Below are 18107 nucleotides of genomic sequence, written 5' to 3' on the forward strand. Positions count from 1 at the left end.
CGGTCCCCCGAGAGCAACCGGAGGAGCAACTCACCTGAGAGACGGAGCCCCGGCTCGCCCGTGTGCAGAGGTAGCGAGCCCAACCCTTCTGTCTTCCCGGGCTGTGTCTCCCCGACGGTGCCCTCCGTGGAAACTTCAGCCTCTCCGGGCTTCTCTTTGCTAGTGCATTTTCGAAGGTGTGAAAGTGGCTTTGGGAATCTCACCCCCCTGCGGTCGCTGCGGGGCTTGGAGAAGCGAACTGCAAAGCAACTTTTATTTGACCCTCACGCCGCCCCGCAGATTTTATCTATCACCACTCGCCTGCATCGAAAGGTTTTTCCAATTTAAAGAGCTGATTAGCTCGCTCAAGTGTTTGCTGTTGTAGCGGGGAAGGAGGAGCTGGGCGAAACACTTAAAAACACGCACACAAACTCTCCGGGAGCTGATGAGTTGGTGGTTGTATAGCTTCTACCTCTTTGTGTTTTCCTACAAAGTTCCTAACGTGGCTGTAAATACTAGGAGAGAGCTCTATCTCTCTTTGGATCAATAGATCGTTATCTCTTTTTTGGGAGGTGATGACATTGCTTATGTAGGGATATCTGCTGGATATGTGGAGAGGGTAGTAGTTTTGGCTGTGCAGTTGGAATGGATAGGGCTGCTGGGCTTTTTTCTCTGTCCCTGGTCTCCCTCTTTTCTCTACTTTATATAATCATGCATCAGAATAGCATTGCACTGGATGCCTAATTCAAGATTGTCATGGTAAATTTCTAAAGAGCTGTTTATGGGGTTTGTTCACTTTTTCCTTCCATTTTTAAGTACACTTAACAGTTCAGTTGAGCTATTAAAGGATCTCAAGTTTCTTTATTGTTAGGTATCAAAGGTAATGGTGAGTTGATAGATGCCATGGGCTTTCTTTAATGTTTTATGTTTTGGTTTTGTTTTGTTTATGTCTAGGGACACAGTGCATGATCTAGTTGAGTCCTGGGGGAGAAAAGGAAGATTAGCCAAAACAGCTACTTAAAGCTCATAAGGGAGAGTGGAGTAGCTAATATTATTACATACCAGCCTAGAGCTACAGATGCTGCTGCTGCTGCTGCATTGTAGAGAGAACCGATCATACTGAGTGGAAAAATCTTTGCTGGGAAGGGAAACACTGTGGAGCTCTGTACAATGTTTATGTGGTATGTGGAATTTTTTTAATAGAGTTTTCCTGATGAAGGTCTTAGACTGGGAGAAAGTGATTTGTCTGTTAGGATAGATTGCATTTTTGGAGTTTTTGTTTTGAAATTTCAGACCTGTAATTAACATGTTACTAGGGTACTAGTTTTCAGACCACTTGATGGTGAGGCAGGGTAGGATGCGGTGCAGTGGGATGTGTACATGAGCACCAAGAAATACATCCTGTAATCTGTATGCACCAGGAGGAATTTGCTCCCCCACTCCTCCCCCAGGTCAAGCCAGCTGCTGCAGAAACTGACATCCTCCAGCAAATCCTGAATGAATGAATGAAAACAACGTGATTGCCCTAATAATGACCACAACTGAACACACATCTTTGGCTGTATTTTATAGAAAAGGCCACCATTTTCTAACAGATTAATGCCATATGCAACTCCCTTGCACATTTCCTAGAGCTATATGAAATGAGAGGTAACAGAATGAAAAAAGGGCACCAGTTACATAAATTTTTAAGTGTTTTAGCTTCGACAGTGCATAGATTGAGTTTTGGAATTTTCTTTTAGAGCTGCAAAATAAGCACTACAGACAGCTTGTGTTCAGAGGGGTTTTGGGGCAAAGTAAGAGTACTTTTGGCAATTGCTGCAACAGTATAATGGCCATTAGTCCCTCCTCCTGTTTGGCTGATAAACACTAACATCTTACAACAGATCATAGTACAACTTGTTTTTCTGCATCCTTCAAAAGCCATAATTGCTTAGGAATTACATGGTCCATCACCAAATAATTGTAATGAAATTTCTGATCAAGCTTAAACTATCCTCTTTGTTGTAGTGTGGCACATCCGAGTTTAATGAAATTTTAATGCAATCATGATGAAAACACTTTTCTGAGTCTAGTTGTGCAACAGCCTGATTTGCATCATCAGAGAGCTTGTGTGTGGAATGGAAGAGGCTTTTCTGTTGTTTTTAACACCAGGTGGTTTTGTCAGTTTCTTATATTAAAGTGATTTTGAATGCAGGCTCTTCTTTCTGGTCCCAGTTCCCTGATTATATTATCTTTATATTACTTCTTCACATCCCGCCATCTCTCTACCCACATTAAAATTGCAGTTTTAACTAATCTATTCTCTCTGCTTAGCCATTTAAAATCCATGCTATGAGCAGCTGAACAATTTTTCAAACGATTATCCACTCAGAGTCTTTTGAATTCTGCAAGGTTCTGACTTCAGTGGATTTTAGCCTCCACAGGTCAAGGCTCCTGCCGCCACTGCCACTGCTGCAGACACTGACATCACTATACTGCATGAATGAAAAACAACAACGTGCTCCATTTCTTGCTCTCCACCTCCTTTTTTTCCCTTTACTCTCCTGTGAGTAAGTGAGAGCGAGCGTGTGTGTTAAAGATGGTGTTATGCTACATTTGAAACTGCATATTAAAATGTTAAATGAACTAGGTGGTGGCTCAAGGGATATGTATGTACTGTAGAGACATATTGTTTACAGAAAGCTTCAAGTGCTGTGGGCATTTGGACTAGAAGTGACATAACTGAGTACTCAGGTTTTTTTTTTATCTGAACTGGTAGTTATAGAAGACATAAAAGCTTTAAAAAATCTTGTTTGCAATTGTTTTACCAAGAAGAAATTATGAAACCACATAATTTCTAAACATGTTAGATCATTATTATCTCCCTCTTAAACATGCTTAATAAGCATACTTATAGGGTTAAGGCTAGGGAAGAAAGAATTGATGCTCAAATTATTTCACAAGGCTGAGGAAAAGCTGAATTCTGTAAATAAGCAAAACCAATTTCAGCACAGGAAAGCCCGCTATCAGAAAGTATTTTAGTTTTAGCTTTAAAAATTGAAGTGGGCATCATACAGAAGACATACAGATCTTCAAGCACCTAGCTACATATGAAGGATGTGGCGTTTTACAAAATGAAACTTCTGTTTAAAAATAGAGATCATTTTTATATAATTTTTAAATTCCTTTTGTATTTTTCAAACTTGAAGCTTTATTGTTTATATTCATTTCTGTAGGTCTGCCACTAGCAAAATGTCATCCTCCCCCTTATTTGCTTCTGAAGGGTCTTGAAGTGGTGAATGACAAGCTACTGAATGCTTCCTCAGGCTCCCTGTGATGTGTTTGTAATAGATGTAAAATCATAAAGTATTATGCAAATAGTTATTTTTGTAATGCTAATACATAAAGTCTACCTTTGAGATAAATAGAACAACTCCAATGATAATATAGAAGGATGTTAGTATTAAAATGAATGATTTTTAAGCTAAACTCATTAGTAATAACCCAAAGAAAGTATAATAAAGTTGCTTCTTTCTGATACCTCATGGAGCAAAACCTATGGATTTAAAAAAGCAAATATAGGTTTACTATGCAGGATAGTAAGTTAACAAATGCAGGTCCTCCCATGTTTTTTTGGAAAGACTGAATTATAAATTCTAGAGATATCAGAGTATTCTGGATGTCGAACAGCTTATTTTTAAGGGTACCAAATCCAGCAGCAACCACATGGAAAAGCTTGTAATTTGTATAGTTCCTGGTATGGAAAACAACATGAGTCGGATGATTGATATAACATATTAGATAGATATAGGCCTAATATTCTCAACAGAGTACTAACTCTAATTAGTACATGAATAGCTTGAGAGCCTTATTGTTTTGTACATTAAGAAATTATGATTATATTTTAAAAGACATTACAAAGCCACCTAAATGAGTTATGCAATATCTGCCTGTGTTTTAAGCTCTCAGTTTTTCACATTTTTGTTAGATTTCCCTTTTTTGTCTGTGCTTAGTTTGTAAAATGGCAGCTCTTTTCTCTTTTTAGAGATATTCAAATATTACCTTTTTGTAAAGGTACAGACTTCAAATAACTGATTTTGGGAAAGATTTTGACCTTTGAGAACTATATTCAATACCAATAACATTCATTATTTTCCCCCCATCAACTATAATGCACAAAATTTCTAGCTCAGTGTGAGGGTAGCAAAATATGTAAGTGCACTTATAAACTTTTTATTCTTAAACTACTTCTATGTGTTCAAAGATTTTCTTCTTCAAATAGCTATTTCTCTAAACAAACCAAATATTATATACCTAAGGTTTATAAAACTGTCTTCGTCAGTTTACTGCAAAGTTCTGTGCGTATGTACTAGACTAAATTTATTTTATAGGAAAGCACAGTTTACTCACTGCAGTGTATGTTTCCTCAAGGACTTAATGCAAATTAAGATCTATATATTGGGAAAATGCTGAGTAGAAATGGCTTCCTTGTGATTTATATTTTGTGTTAATGAGTATTAAATGTGAATAAGAAAAATGAATAATTAGGCTCTTTGTCAGTGAATAACAATGAAAATAAATGCTAGTGGCTAATAGGGCTTACCTGATCTCTGAAACTAACAAAAACAAAATTTCTCAAAGCTTAATTTAATAAAACTTTCACCAGTACCTTAAAAATCTTCATATATACCTTAAAATTTCCAGACACCACCAAGATAGGCTTTTCTATAGCACCTATTCTGTGTCTGTCTGGGGCAGTTGTCTTTTGTCTTAAATATATAATTATTTTTTAATTAAATGTCAAAGAAACCAAATAACTGACACTGTGTGTTGTATACTATTTATTTTAATAAGAGGTTGAGCTTATGTAACTAATGTTCTTTAACTGGGTTTGCCAAAATTAAGTGGTGGAAAGAACGCTACTCATCTGTTGGCATAGAAAGCCCAGGAACTGATGGAAGGCCAGAAGCCACCTCTTCTCTCTCTCTGAACCCCTGGAACTAACTGTGACTACACCCATTGTCCTGCTGATTCTAAAATAATGAGATTTGTGCTTACTCTGTACAAGAAATTATAATAGATTAGTGGTAATTCTGGAGTAAATTAGGCTTTTACTTAACATTGTGAACAAATGTTTATATACAACTAATGGAAAGATGTTTTTACAGTACTTTACTTTAGGAGGAACAGACGTGGCAGATAGCTAGTTATAAGCAGTGTTGTTTAGTTCCAGGAAAGCAAATAACGAAGAGAAGGCAAGTTCATGACTACCTCAGTAAATCCTCTATTATGATACAGTTGCTAGATCAATCACTTGAGATCAGAGTCTCTGCTTAGTGATTACTGAAGCATTTACCAGTTACAACAGCACATATTACTAACTTTTAACATTCATGGGGAAAAGTAATTCTCACTATGATTCAAAGACAGCACAGAGTCTGAATGTAAAAGGTCCAGATCCAGGGCCAAGCAGCCCAGGTCAAAAGTAAGAAAGTATTTGAGTGCTTAGTATATACAACACAGTGTATGCTTTGATTAGTCAAAGAAGTGATTTTTCCATGTAGATCTTCTGATTCTAGATCTATTGTTTATTCCACAGAATTCCGAGTCTCCTAATTTAAACAGACTGATTTTAGTGATCAGCCATGATTAGTCAAAGAAGTGATTTTTCCATGTAGATCTTCTGATTCTAGATCTAGTGTTTATTCCACAGAATTCCGAGTCTCCTAATTTAAACAGACTGATTTTAGTGATCAGCCATGGTTTTTGAGCTAAAGGGCTTACTGAAGAATAGATTTTCTGTTGTCTCCGCAGGACTATCATGTGTGAAGATATATTTTGACATTTTCAGAATGTCTAAAATTTTAAGACCTCGGATAGTGAATGTAACCAAGATAGAACATGGATGGATTGGTTATATTTTATCACTTTTTTTCTCACATAAAATGTGTGTGTGTGTGTGTGTGTTGGGGGGAAGCGTGCAAGAGAAATCCTCATTCTTGAGAGCTTCATGATGTGAATGGGTGAATTGGATTGTATCTGCGGCTCCTTACATCTAAACTCTGATTTTTCCTTGAATCATAGTGAATAGAACAGCTTTTTTCCCCCATGAATATTAAAGTTAGTAATATGTGGTGTTTAGCTGGTGAATGATTCAGTAATCACTAACCAAGACTGATCTCAAGTGATTGTTCTGGCAACCTCTGTCCCTACAAAGAGCCAGTAGTTATCACCATAATTTGTGATAACTTTGAACTCTGTAGCTTAATGAAGGACCTCTATGGTGTACCTTGATGGCTTGCCAGAAATAAGGATGAGTTAAAGAAAGTAGTGAAACCATTGTATGGCAAATTCATTGTCCAAAGTTGTCCAAATTATTCAAATATCTACTAAATATGTGAATATGTTTTATAACAAAAGGTAAAAACTGTTACAGTTGGTTGCCCACTGTTACTAAAGATCAAATATCAACTACTGACATGAGTGACTTTTTATAAGCCAGGAAGACCATGGAAGAACTCTTGTGAATAATCCATATAACTAATTTTAACTTTTACATTACTAAAAAATTAGCTATTTATGAAACATTGTCTAAAATTATCTTAGTTTTTTTTTAATGTGGCATTTTTTTAAAGTTTTGTTTATGCATAAACAAAAGTTTTGTTTATGCATATGAACTGGGGGTGTAGGCCAAGATTTAGGGGCAGGGACAGTGAGAGCATTCACCAAAGACAAAGTGGGGAGCAGAATGGGTGGATCTACTGAAATATACTGCTGAGGGGAGCAGTGGGGCAAAACAGGTGAGGTCTACTGAGGTATGTGGGTCAGCTCCCTGGCTGGGGATGGAACACCTGCTGCAGTGACTAGTGATAGCTTCATAGTGCTGAAACTTAACCCATTGTGAAACCAGGGAGGCGCTATAATTGTTTTCTTAAGCAGAACAAGACATAGATGAACTCTGTCTTAATTACCTTTATTAATACTTACTCTATATTTAACAAAATGATAAGTATTGATGTATTATTGAGCATAACTGACAATTGGAGTTATCCTTTAAACGGATTCTGTAAACTTGTGCATGAAGATGGAATGAATCAATGCGTGACTACATTAGTCCTTATAGGATAACCTGGCTCTTTTCTTGAGTTAATTATCAAGTTAGAAACTTAAGAAAGTATATTTCAAATGATCCCATCAGAGTCTTAACAACAAAAAAGTATACTGAAAAGTATTCGATTTGCAATCAAGAAACTTGGGTTTAGTTTCTGCCTTTAACATTTGATATGTAGCAAGTTACTAACTGCTTGCATCTTGTTTTTGATATTTTTAATGGAATTTTGATGGAATTTTTAAGATAAAGGTTCTGTTAATTTTTTTATATACCGTCCTCCCCCCCCCCAAGGTTTGTTAAACGCTCGTTAACAAAAATCATATGTATTTAAGGTATCAAGCATGATGAATTGATATATGTGTACATTGTGAAATAGTTACCCTAATCAAGCTATTTAACATCACTGCATATAGTTACCACCCCCCACACACTTTTTAAAAATGTATTGTCAGGATGGTTAGCAAATTTTAAGTATATAATAGGGTTTGTTAACAATAGTCACCATTCTGTACATTATATTCCCAGAGCTCATTCATATTGTTACCAGAAGTTTGTACCCTGTGACTAATATCTCCACCTTCCCAGCCTTCCAGCCCTGCAACTAGCTATTGCTTTATTTTTTGCTTCTATGACTTTTTAACTTTTTTAGATTCTACATATGAGTGATACCATAACAGTATTTGTGTCTAGCTTATTTCATTTAGTATAATGTCCTTCAGGTTCATCTGTGTTGTCATTTAATGAACAGGATTTCTTTAAAAGGTTGTGTGTTGTGTGTGTCTCATTGTTTTTATCCCTCTTATCGACAGATACTTAGCCTGTTTCTGTATCTATGTGAATAATTCTGCAGTGAACATGGGGAGAAAGAGAATCTATTCAAGACACAGATTTTTTTTTTTAAGATTTATTTATTTGTGCATACAGAACTGGGGTACAAGCCAGAAGTGCAGCAGTAGTGCCAGGGTTCACCTGAGACAAGAGTGGGGAGTAGAACAGGCAGATTGAAGAAGTTCACTGCTGAGGGGAAGCAGCGAACGGGCCAGGAGAGGTCTGCAGGCACCATGTGGGTCACCTCCAGGCCAGGGGTCAAACTCACACTGAAGTGGCTGCAGCTCACTTGCAGTGCTGTGTCCTAACCCACTGCGCCACAAGACCATCAAGACACAGATTTCTTAACCCTTCTGTACCCAGAAGTGGTTTGCTGAATCAGATAGTACCTCCAAATTGTTTCCATAGTAGCTGTACCATGTCCAGCAGTGCATACGCATTCCCTTTTCTCTACACCCTTGCCAGTACTTGCCTCTTTATTTCTTGATAGTAGTCGTTCTGACAGGTGTGAGAAAGTATCTTGTAGTTTTAATTTGTTTTTCCCCATGGTTAGTGATGATGAGTACCTTTTCATGTTATCTGTATGCCATCTTTAGAAAAATGTCTAATCAGATCCTCTGCCCATTTTTAAGTAGGTGATTTTCCCCCCTTTTTTTGTGTGATTGAGTTATAAAGTTCCTTTTATATTTTTTATATTAACCCTGTATCAGATACATGACTCGCAAATATTTTCTCCCATGCCATAGCTTGTTCTTTCCCTCCCTGGGCAGAAACTTTTTTGTTTGATGTCATTCCATTTATTTTGGCTTTTGTTCTTTGCGCTTTTTCCCCTTTGTCATTACCAAAGTTTCATTGTCAAACCAACGTCAAAGGCTTTTCCCCCATAATGTAGGTTTTTCCAGTTTCAGGTCTTATATTTAAGTCTTTTATCTACTTTCAGTTAATTTAGCTTCTGAAAGATAAAGGTCCATTTTAATTCTTTTGAATGTGGATATCCAATTTTCTCAGCACCATTTATTAAAGGGACTGTCCTTCCCCATTGTGTATTCTTGACACTCTTGTCAAAGATCACTTGACAATATATGTTTGGATTTATTTCCAGTCATTGGTCTTTGTGTATTTTTTTCCCAATACCATATTGTTCTGATTACTGTAGTAGTATGTAGACTAGATGATTTTTAATAAAACTGAGGTTTTTTTTGTCAGAACCCAATGTAGAAGACTTTTATTAACCTTTTGTCACAAAGGAGTAAATGACATCTTGAGAAATTAAGTAATTTTCTCAAGGTCAGGCAGTTTGCATAGCGAAGCCCAGAGTACTCATGTGAGTCCAGGCTTCAAGTTAGTTGAAAGTTGCCTTTGGAACTCAGTTAATTACAGGGGCAGGAAAACATGTACAATGGGCTATCCCATTGCTTATGTAGTTAATTTATACAAAGGCCAAAAATAGCTTTAGAGTGGGGTAGGAGTGTTGGGTGAAGAGAACTCTAAATGGAACTGGACTCTAGGGGCCACAAAACTTAAAATAACTCGCCAGTATTCCCAGTGATTCAGGCCTCGGGTATGCATATAAGAATGTCATAGCACTTCAGAATCTTACTGTGCCATTGGCTCTTAAAGGACTTACCATTTTGTTAAGGGAGAATTTAACATTTAATGTGTAACAACTGCCTTTTGCATGAAATCTTAAACTCTGGTAGAATGTGATCTTTCACATTTTCATATTTGACAGTATAAATTTTACATTTATAATAAAGCATATAAATCTCTACTAAATCCTAACATTATGATTCTTTACCGTTACCATTAGATGTGGTATTTTAGCAGCATTCAAATTTGATCTTGTTATATATCATGGGTCATGTCAAAGCAATAGGTGTACTGTCGTCTCAGTTTATAACTCTTTACCATTTTAATTTTAAATTGTTAATGTGATATAGAAAAGATACTTCTGTCTCCATTTAATAATATCTTGAAGGGTGTTTTGACATTTTTTGAGTGTTGTTTGTGCTTACTGTAAGCACTTTTAAAAGTCAATGTAGAACATGAATCCTTTCATAAGTAACATTTGAAATGGTATTTTTATTGTGATATTGTATTATATGGAATCTGTGATGGATGAAGTTTCTCCTTATATTTCTTCCATAATTATCTTCTAGCTACATTTATGAGTTTATAAATTAAATGAATGAAGTGATGTTTGTGTCTTCAAATCATAATAAAAGCCCAGTTGTTTGGTGTTATATCAGGTTTACTCATAAGAAAACATAAATAACAACAAAAAACTTCGCAATTCCATGTAAACCCTTGAAGTGATCTTTCCATAAAGCTTCAAGATTGTAAAATATGAGTGTATATATTAGCTGCTAGTCTGTAAACTAATATATTCATGATATTTTTGAGAGTTCTGTGACACTGTCATTTCCTTTCTCCTAAATTATTTTTGGAGGTACCCTGGTAATAATCTCTCTTAAAAGTGCAGTTGTCTTTTTTCTCGCTTAAAGTCAGATTTTGAAAGTATCTAAGACTTGCTAAACAGTGTTAGCAAACTTTAAGTGCAGTTTCCTTAGTATTGTAAAACTAGAGGTGCAGACTGTCCTCAGAAATAAGAATTAAAAAAAAAAACAACTACACTATACTGCAATATATTTTTAATCAGGTAGTTTAAAACACTTAAAGTTCTAATGCTTTTTTAATATGCCACAGTGTCCTGTTATTTAAAAGCACCTGCTGCAGTTGATTGCATTTGCTTACTTTTTGTCCTTTTGTGTAATCTATTGCCAGAGATAAGATTAGCTTTAATGTGATTTTAGAGATAACTTTACTAAGAAATGTTTGTTTGAGTTATTGTACTGGTTCTTGGAGTAAGTAAAATAATCAGTTTTCTCCCACTTTTTCACACAATAAATGTTTGTTTAAATCCTGTTATGTCTGAAGAACTCTGATATTTACAGAATGTGTATACTAAATACAATTGTCATATTTTTGTATTTGTATTTCTTCACATGGTCAATTCATTTAAAAGCTACCACAAATTTCACTTTCTTTAATCTGCAATTTCATATATGAATTACTATGTTCTTACGCTGATCTTTCTAAGTAAGGTTGAGGTATTTGTTATTTTTTAAAGTCATCACTGTGTATATAAGTGTCTTAGAAGAATGTCATCCTGTGACCATGTGACTTCTGTAGTATATCTATGTCAAGACTGTATTGCTGCCTGTACATGTAATATTTTGCTATAGTTTTACCAAGGATGATATCACTGACACTTTCTGTGAGAAAACACTTTCTCTGTGTGTGTATGTATGTATACATGCATACACTTCCTTTCAGGATTCTGAACTTCATTGTTGGATGTGGCTTCTTGTGTAGAAATGTTGTAGTTGAAATGTATAGGAGTAGAGGTGCCCTGTGAGCATAACAAGATGAGTAGGACTTGACTTAGGCTAAATATCTGCCATTACTGAGCTAGAGTGGAAAATAGTTTTCTATGTGTTATTGCATTATAATTTGATATATTAGTTGAATGCACAATGACTTATTTGTCTTTATTATATACTCAAAGTTTACTCATGCTCACTTTTTATCCATGATTAATTGTGATTAGTATAGCATGCAGTTATATATATATCTGACAGAGATCAAAACTAATAGGTTACCCTTGGCTTATTTGTTTCCTAAAATGCCTAATGGTTTAAATAACTGATGGCTTTTTTCTTCATTTTGGACCTATAGTTTTCTGGTCTGTTTGCTTGGGCAGGCACTTATTTAGTCTATCATACAAAACAGGAGCTGGGTGCTCTGGCTGATTGAAATAGGGAGAACAAAGAGAAGTAATGTTAGAACAGTCCACATTTTGAAAGGTGGAAGATACCCTTTTTTAGAGTGAGTGTCCACGTTACATTTTGAATTCTGTTAAGTGAAATTTCATCTAGCAAGTTTTCATGAAATCAGCTTGTGAAGCTGTTATATTTAAGGAAATTTAAGTCACTGTGCCCAAACTTTGGTTGCATTTTTTTTCATTAAAAATCTAATTGTTTTTATAGTCATAAAGATCATGATTGTGTTAAGCTCTAAATAAGAACATAAGTTACAGGTTAATTTGTAGTTCATTAATGTAAAAATTTTAGGCTGTAAAGCAAATTTTGGGATAGTTATTTACTTTACAGAATGTCTAACTTATGTGCAAATAAAATATTCAGTTTACCAAAGTGTTATTTACACAAACTTTTTAGGAAGTCAGTTACACAAGGTTGAGGTTCATCTGAGGTTGTAAAAACATATTACTGAATAGTCTAATTTTTTATTGCTGCATAAAATGTTCTATTGACATTTAGCAGAATTAATTAATATCCTAAGTTGTTACAAATGAGCATGAGTAGATCTATTCCCCTCCCTTTCTAGTCTGAATTTCTAAGACTTTTGTATTTAGTATTCAAATAAGAACTGATGATTTATTTCTCATATTTCTCTACAAAAATCTATGCTTTTACATTAGACAAATGTTTGAAGGTTTTTCCTGTAATAATTTGCCCTTATAATAAGAAGTTATTAGGCCTCCTTGATGGCACAAGGGGTTAAGTCTCAGCACTATGAAGCTATCCACAGCTACTGCAGCATGTGTTTGATCCCTGGCCAAGGAGGTAACCCACATGGCGCAGCAGAACTCTACTGTCTGGTCCACTGCTCCCCATAGCAGTGTATTTCAGTCAGTCTACCAGTTCTGCTCCTCAGTATGGTGAACCTTCTCATCCTACCACCGCCACCCCCCCCAACCTTTGGCCTATACTCCAGCTTTCATATGCATAAATAAATACATCTTCAAAAAGAAGTTGTTACTTTAATTAACATTTTGTGACATACTTGTTCCCAAACAACTTCATTTTTTCCTTAATGAAACTTACACAAAACTTTTATTATCAGTGTTAGGAAGTCAAATCGATAAATACATGTAATTAGACTAGAAATGTGACTAGAGCAGTTTAATGATTTATTTATATTACATAGTCCTATATGTTGATTTGAACTTAAAGTTTCTGCATATACTCAAGAACCAAGAAAATATGATTATTTGTAAAGTCTACACAATATAAACTCACGTGTGTGTGTGTATGTGTATGTGAAAGACGGTCCTAAAGTTCATGTTACTTTCTCAGCATTCACTGGATAATTAGTGGCTTCTGAAACTCTCCATATAGAGTAAAGGTTCATCCTTTCATAATAATTTAAGTAATTTTAATATATAACAAATGGTAGTGATTTAGGGATTTTGCTTGCCTCATGTAAGATAAAACCAAAGGAATGCATCAAATGATGCAGTTATCAACTTCTTTATAATTATGGGGAAATTTATTATTTATGGTATTAAAATTAAATTTCCTTCTGGAAGTGTGTCTTAAATGCTGATTGCCATGATAAAACTGTTTTTTAATACTGCAGTATTGTTTGGAGAATAATTTATCAGTTAAAATATAGAACAATTTTGAAAAGAAAAGAAAAGAAAAGAAAAGAAAAGAAACCTGCACTTCTCTGTTTATTGCAGCACTATTTACAATAGCCAAGATATGGCAACAACCCAGATGCCCCAAATTAGAATGAATCAAAAGGATGTAGTATATTTATATGATGGAATGTTCCTCAGCCATTTAAAAAGATAGACTTATGCCATTTGCTGTAATGTGGGCGGATCTGGAGGGGATTATGTTGGCAGAAATAAATCAGAAGGAAAAAGATCTAGACAGGATGGTCTCACTTATATGTGGAATATCGAGAAATCAAAAGGTCAAGAAAAAGTGAAAACTAGCAAGTTGATTATAGACATAGATCTGAGGCAGACAGTAGTGGAGGGAGGAGAGGGATCCAGAGAAGGGAGGAAAAAACACAAGAATGCGGTGATGGGTTATGGGCAATATGGTAGCAGGAGAACTATGGGGACTACGTAGACGTAAGAAAAAGAAACAACAACAACAACAACAAAAAAACTATAGATTCTTCTGAATCGTGTCACATAGTTTAGAATAGTAGTCCAGTTATTTGCAGTTTCATTTTCTTAGTAAGTGTATGATAGTCCGCTGTGCTGAAGTTAACTTTAACTTCTGAGAAGATTATATTGGTGTTTAAAGTTGAAACAAACATTGAAAGGTGTAGATACTATAGTTCCACTTTCTCAGCTGGGTCTTATAGATTGTACCTATGTACAACTTATAGATTGTAGCTATGTACAATCTATAAATATAATTTGCTATGTAAATCTGTGTAGTGAATTAAAACACATGATCCTTACATCCTATGTGTTTTACTTATCCATGCGTTTTAAAATATAACTTTCTTTAGATGTTTTGCCTTCTTTCTGGTCCTGTTTTCTGGATAAAAAGTTTAAAGTGTATTCAACCTCTTTTTCAAAGAGTATTTAGTTTACAGGCTTTGAAAAAGTGGCCTAGTGTATTTTTTGTGATACTAAGAGTAAACCAGTTATTTACTACATATTGCTTTACACAATTGCATATTTGGGTTATGTGTTTTAATTATTCACATGTAATAACTGTTCTTAACATGAGTATGTATGAGCTGAGTTTTAACTTAGTGGCAAAAATGAAATTTGAATAGTTTTTACTTATTGGCATTGTGGAACATAGTTCTGGTTAGGACATTCAGACCTAGGCTGCCATTGCATTGGGTTCTTACCTACTGCTAGTATAATTCTTGATTTTACCTCCTTGCTTATTACCCTTGATGGTTGTTATATCTTATCACTGTATCTTCTCCCATCTTTTCAGAATTATCTACTGAGTAGTGGTTTCTTTTTATTCACTCCATGCCTTAATTATTTCGTGTGCTTGTACTACTGGAACTGCCACTCTTAACTGATTCTGCCTGCCACTAGTCTCCCATCTTTTAATTTCTCCTTTGCTATAAGCACAGTCTTTCTTAATTAGGAAAACAAAATTAGATTTCTGAATTACAAAATCCCTAGCTTTAAATAAAAGACTCTCTCAGCATCTCTGTTGTGTACTTTGTGTTCTTGCCAAAGTGAATTTACTTTTTTAAAAACAGATTTATTTATTTATGCATACAAACATTGGTTTGTAGGCCAGAGGTGCTGGGGATGAGAAGGGGGTAATAGGATTCACCAGAGATAGTAGGGAACAGAATAGATTGAGACAGGAGAAGTCTGCTGTGCCATGTGGGTCAGCTCCCTGGCCAGGGATGGAACTCGTGCTGCAGTGGCTGCAGAGAGCTTCATAGTGCTGAGATTTAACCCCTTGTGCCAACAGGAAGGCCCTAAATACACTTTTTATTGAAAATGCTGTTGTACTTTTAGAATTCTATTCTTTGAGTACAAGTTCCCTATTAGAATACGATAAATGATTTAGATTATCCTCTTTATTTTGACAATTAATGACAATAATGTAGTGAGACACACTTTAAAATTTGGCTGTAATAATACAGGGTAGTTCAGACAAACGACATGAAGCCCCTCTGTAGGACTTCAAATCCTGTTTTTTCATATTCCTCCTTGACACTAGGTAAGACTAAATGACAGATATATGGGCACACCTCTGGGAAATGTCAGGCTTGTTTCCAGACTACCGCCATAAAGCAAGTATCTCAAAGTGAGTCACACGATTTTTTGGTTTCCCAGTGCATGTAAAAGTTGTATTTATACTATACTGTAGACTATTAAGTGTGCAATAGCATTATTTTTTAAATTTCCACACCAATATTAAAAAATATTTTATTGCTGAAAAAATGCTAGCCATCACCTTTAGGAGTAGTAATCTTTTTGCTACAGGAAGGTCTTAATTGTTGGTGACTGCTGACTGATTAACATGGTGGTTGCTGATGGAAAGAGTGGCTTTGGCAATTTATTCAAATAAAATAATGAAGTTTGTCACTGTTGTGGGGCAACTGGGCACAGGATAGACAGGGAACCTGGTGGACCAGGGTTCTGGGAAGCTGGTAGGCAACCCAACCTCCCAGCCCCCAGTGAATATCTATCCTTTCTCTCCTCTCTGGTTTTCTCTGGTGGTCTCACCTCTCTCTAGTCACGCCTCTCATAGCTTTCCTCCCAGGTGATGTGGTCTTCATAGCCCAGCCTCTAGGCTCAGGTGCACACACTTACACATGTGTGCCCGCCCATACTCCAGTTGTCTGCAGTCAGGGCGTGTCAGCGCTCACGCTCTCAAAGTGCCTTTGTGTTAACACAATCAAGACCGCTGGCTGTAACCTTCTGAAGTTAGTAAAAAGCCTGATGAACTCACCCTACAGCTACACTGATTGACTCTTTCATGAAAGATTTTTCTGTAGCATGTGATACTGCTTGATAGCATTTACACATAGTAGAATTTCTTTCAAAATTTAAGTTGGGCCTCTTAGCTCTTCCACTGCTTATCAGCTAGGCTTATATACTAATCTAAATCCATTGTTGTCACTTCAACAAAATTCACAGAATCTTCAGGAGTAGATTTCATCTCAAGAAACCACTATTTTTGCTCCTCCATAGGATCTACTCTTCATCCATTCAAGTTTTATCATAAGATTGTAGCAGTTAAGTCACATCTTCAGACTCCATGTCTAATTCTCTTCCTACTTCCACCACATCTGCATTTCCTCCACTGACGTCTTGAATCACTCAAAACCATCCATGAGGGTTGAAATCAACTTCTTCCAAACTCCTGTGAATGTTGCTATTTTGACCTCTTCCCATGAATTACAGATGTTCTTAATGGCATCTAGAATGGTAAATTCTTTCCAGAAGGTTTTCATTTGACTGCCCAGATCCCTCAGAGAAATCACTATATATGGCAACTATAACATTTTGAAAATATTTTTTTAAATAAGACTTGAATGTTGAAATTACCCATTGATCCACAAGCTGTAGAATGGATGTTGTGCTAACAGGCATAAAAACAAGATTGATCCTCTACATCTCCATCGTAGCTCTTGGGTGACCAGGTGCATCGTCAATGAGTAATAATATTTTGAAAGAAATCTTTTTTTGAGCGGTTCTTCTCCATATATGACTTGAAATATTTAGTAAACCATGTTGTAAACAGATGTGCTGTCATCCATTCTTTGTTGCTGCATTTATAGAGCACAGACAGAGTAGGTTTAATGTAATTTTTGAGGGCTCTAAGACTTTCAGAATGGTAAATGAACATTTGCTTCAATTTAAAAAACACCAGCTGTATTAGTCCTTGCCTGGAGAATCAACTTTTCCTTTGAAACTTTGAAGTCAAGTTGTCTTCTCTCTAGTTATGTAAATCGTAGGTGGTGTCTTTTTCTAGTATAAGGCTGTACCATCTACATAGAAAACATCTTGTTTAATATCATTACCTTGATTAGTGATCTTAACTACATCTTATGAAACATTTGCTGTTTCACTTTGCTCCTTTATTTATGAAGATGCCTTTTTTCCTTAAATACTTTCCTTAAATCCTCTGTTAGCTCTAAATTTTTCTTCTGCAGCTTCCTCACCTCTAATTCTTTTTAGAATTGATGAGCACTAAGGTCTTGCTCTGGATTAGACTTTGGCTTAAGGGAATTCTGTGGTTGGTTTGTTCTTGTGCCTAGACTCCTAAACCTTTCTTCATATCGGAAATAAGGCTGTTTTGCTTTCCTGTCATTCATAAATTCAGTGATGTAAATGCTTTTAATTTCTTTAAAGAACTTTTCCTTTGCATTCACAAGTTGGCTAGCAGTTTGATTCAATTTTGTCCTACCTTGGTTTTTCACACATGGCCTTCCTCACTAAACTTGAGCATTTCTAGTTTGTAATTTAAAGTAAGACATGTGGGTTCATTCTTTCCCTGGAACACTCAGAGACTCATTTTAGGATTAATAATTGGCCTAATTTCAATATTGTATTTCAGGAAATAGTGAAGCCTGAGGTATGGGAGAGATGGGGTAATAGCCAGTTGGGGAGCAGTCAGAACACATATTACACTATTGGTTAAGCTTGGCATTTTACATGAGCACAGTTTGTGGTGCCCCAAAATAGTTACAGTATAAACATCAAAGATCAAGATTACAATAACAGATGCAATAATTATGAATAAACTTGACACATTGCAAGAATTTCCAGAACGTGCCATAGAGACTTAAAGTGAGCACATGCTATTGGAAAAATGGTACTGATAGACTTGTTCAGTGCTGGGTTGCCATAAAGCTTAAATTTTAAAGTAATATGTGCAAAGTGCAATAA

At 35.7% G+C, this 18107-nt stretch overlaps 1 protein-coding gene across 1 annotated transcript in view; it reads left to right on the top strand.

Annotated features, from left to right (window-relative positions):
• Positions 1-3: 3 nt before the first annotated feature.
• Positions 4-18107, top strand: part of GLCCI1 (glucocorticoid induced 1) — a gene marked incomplete at its 5' end in the record, with an annotated part of 93209 nt that continues 75105 nt past the window's right edge. Inside the window, one exon of the mRNA XM_004677118.1 lies at positions 4-70. Within this exon, the coding sequence (XP_004677175.1) occupies positions 4-70 (67 nt within the window). The remainder of the gene's footprint in view (positions 71-18107) is intronic.

This window comes from Condylura cristata, unplaced genomic scaffold (assembly GCF_000260355.1).
Source record: "Condylura cristata isolate star-nosed mole 26May11 unplaced genomic scaffold, ConCri1.0 scaffold00005, whole genome shotgun sequence".
NCBI lineage: Eukaryota > Metazoa > Chordata > Mammalia > Eulipotyphla > Talpidae > Condylura > Condylura cristata.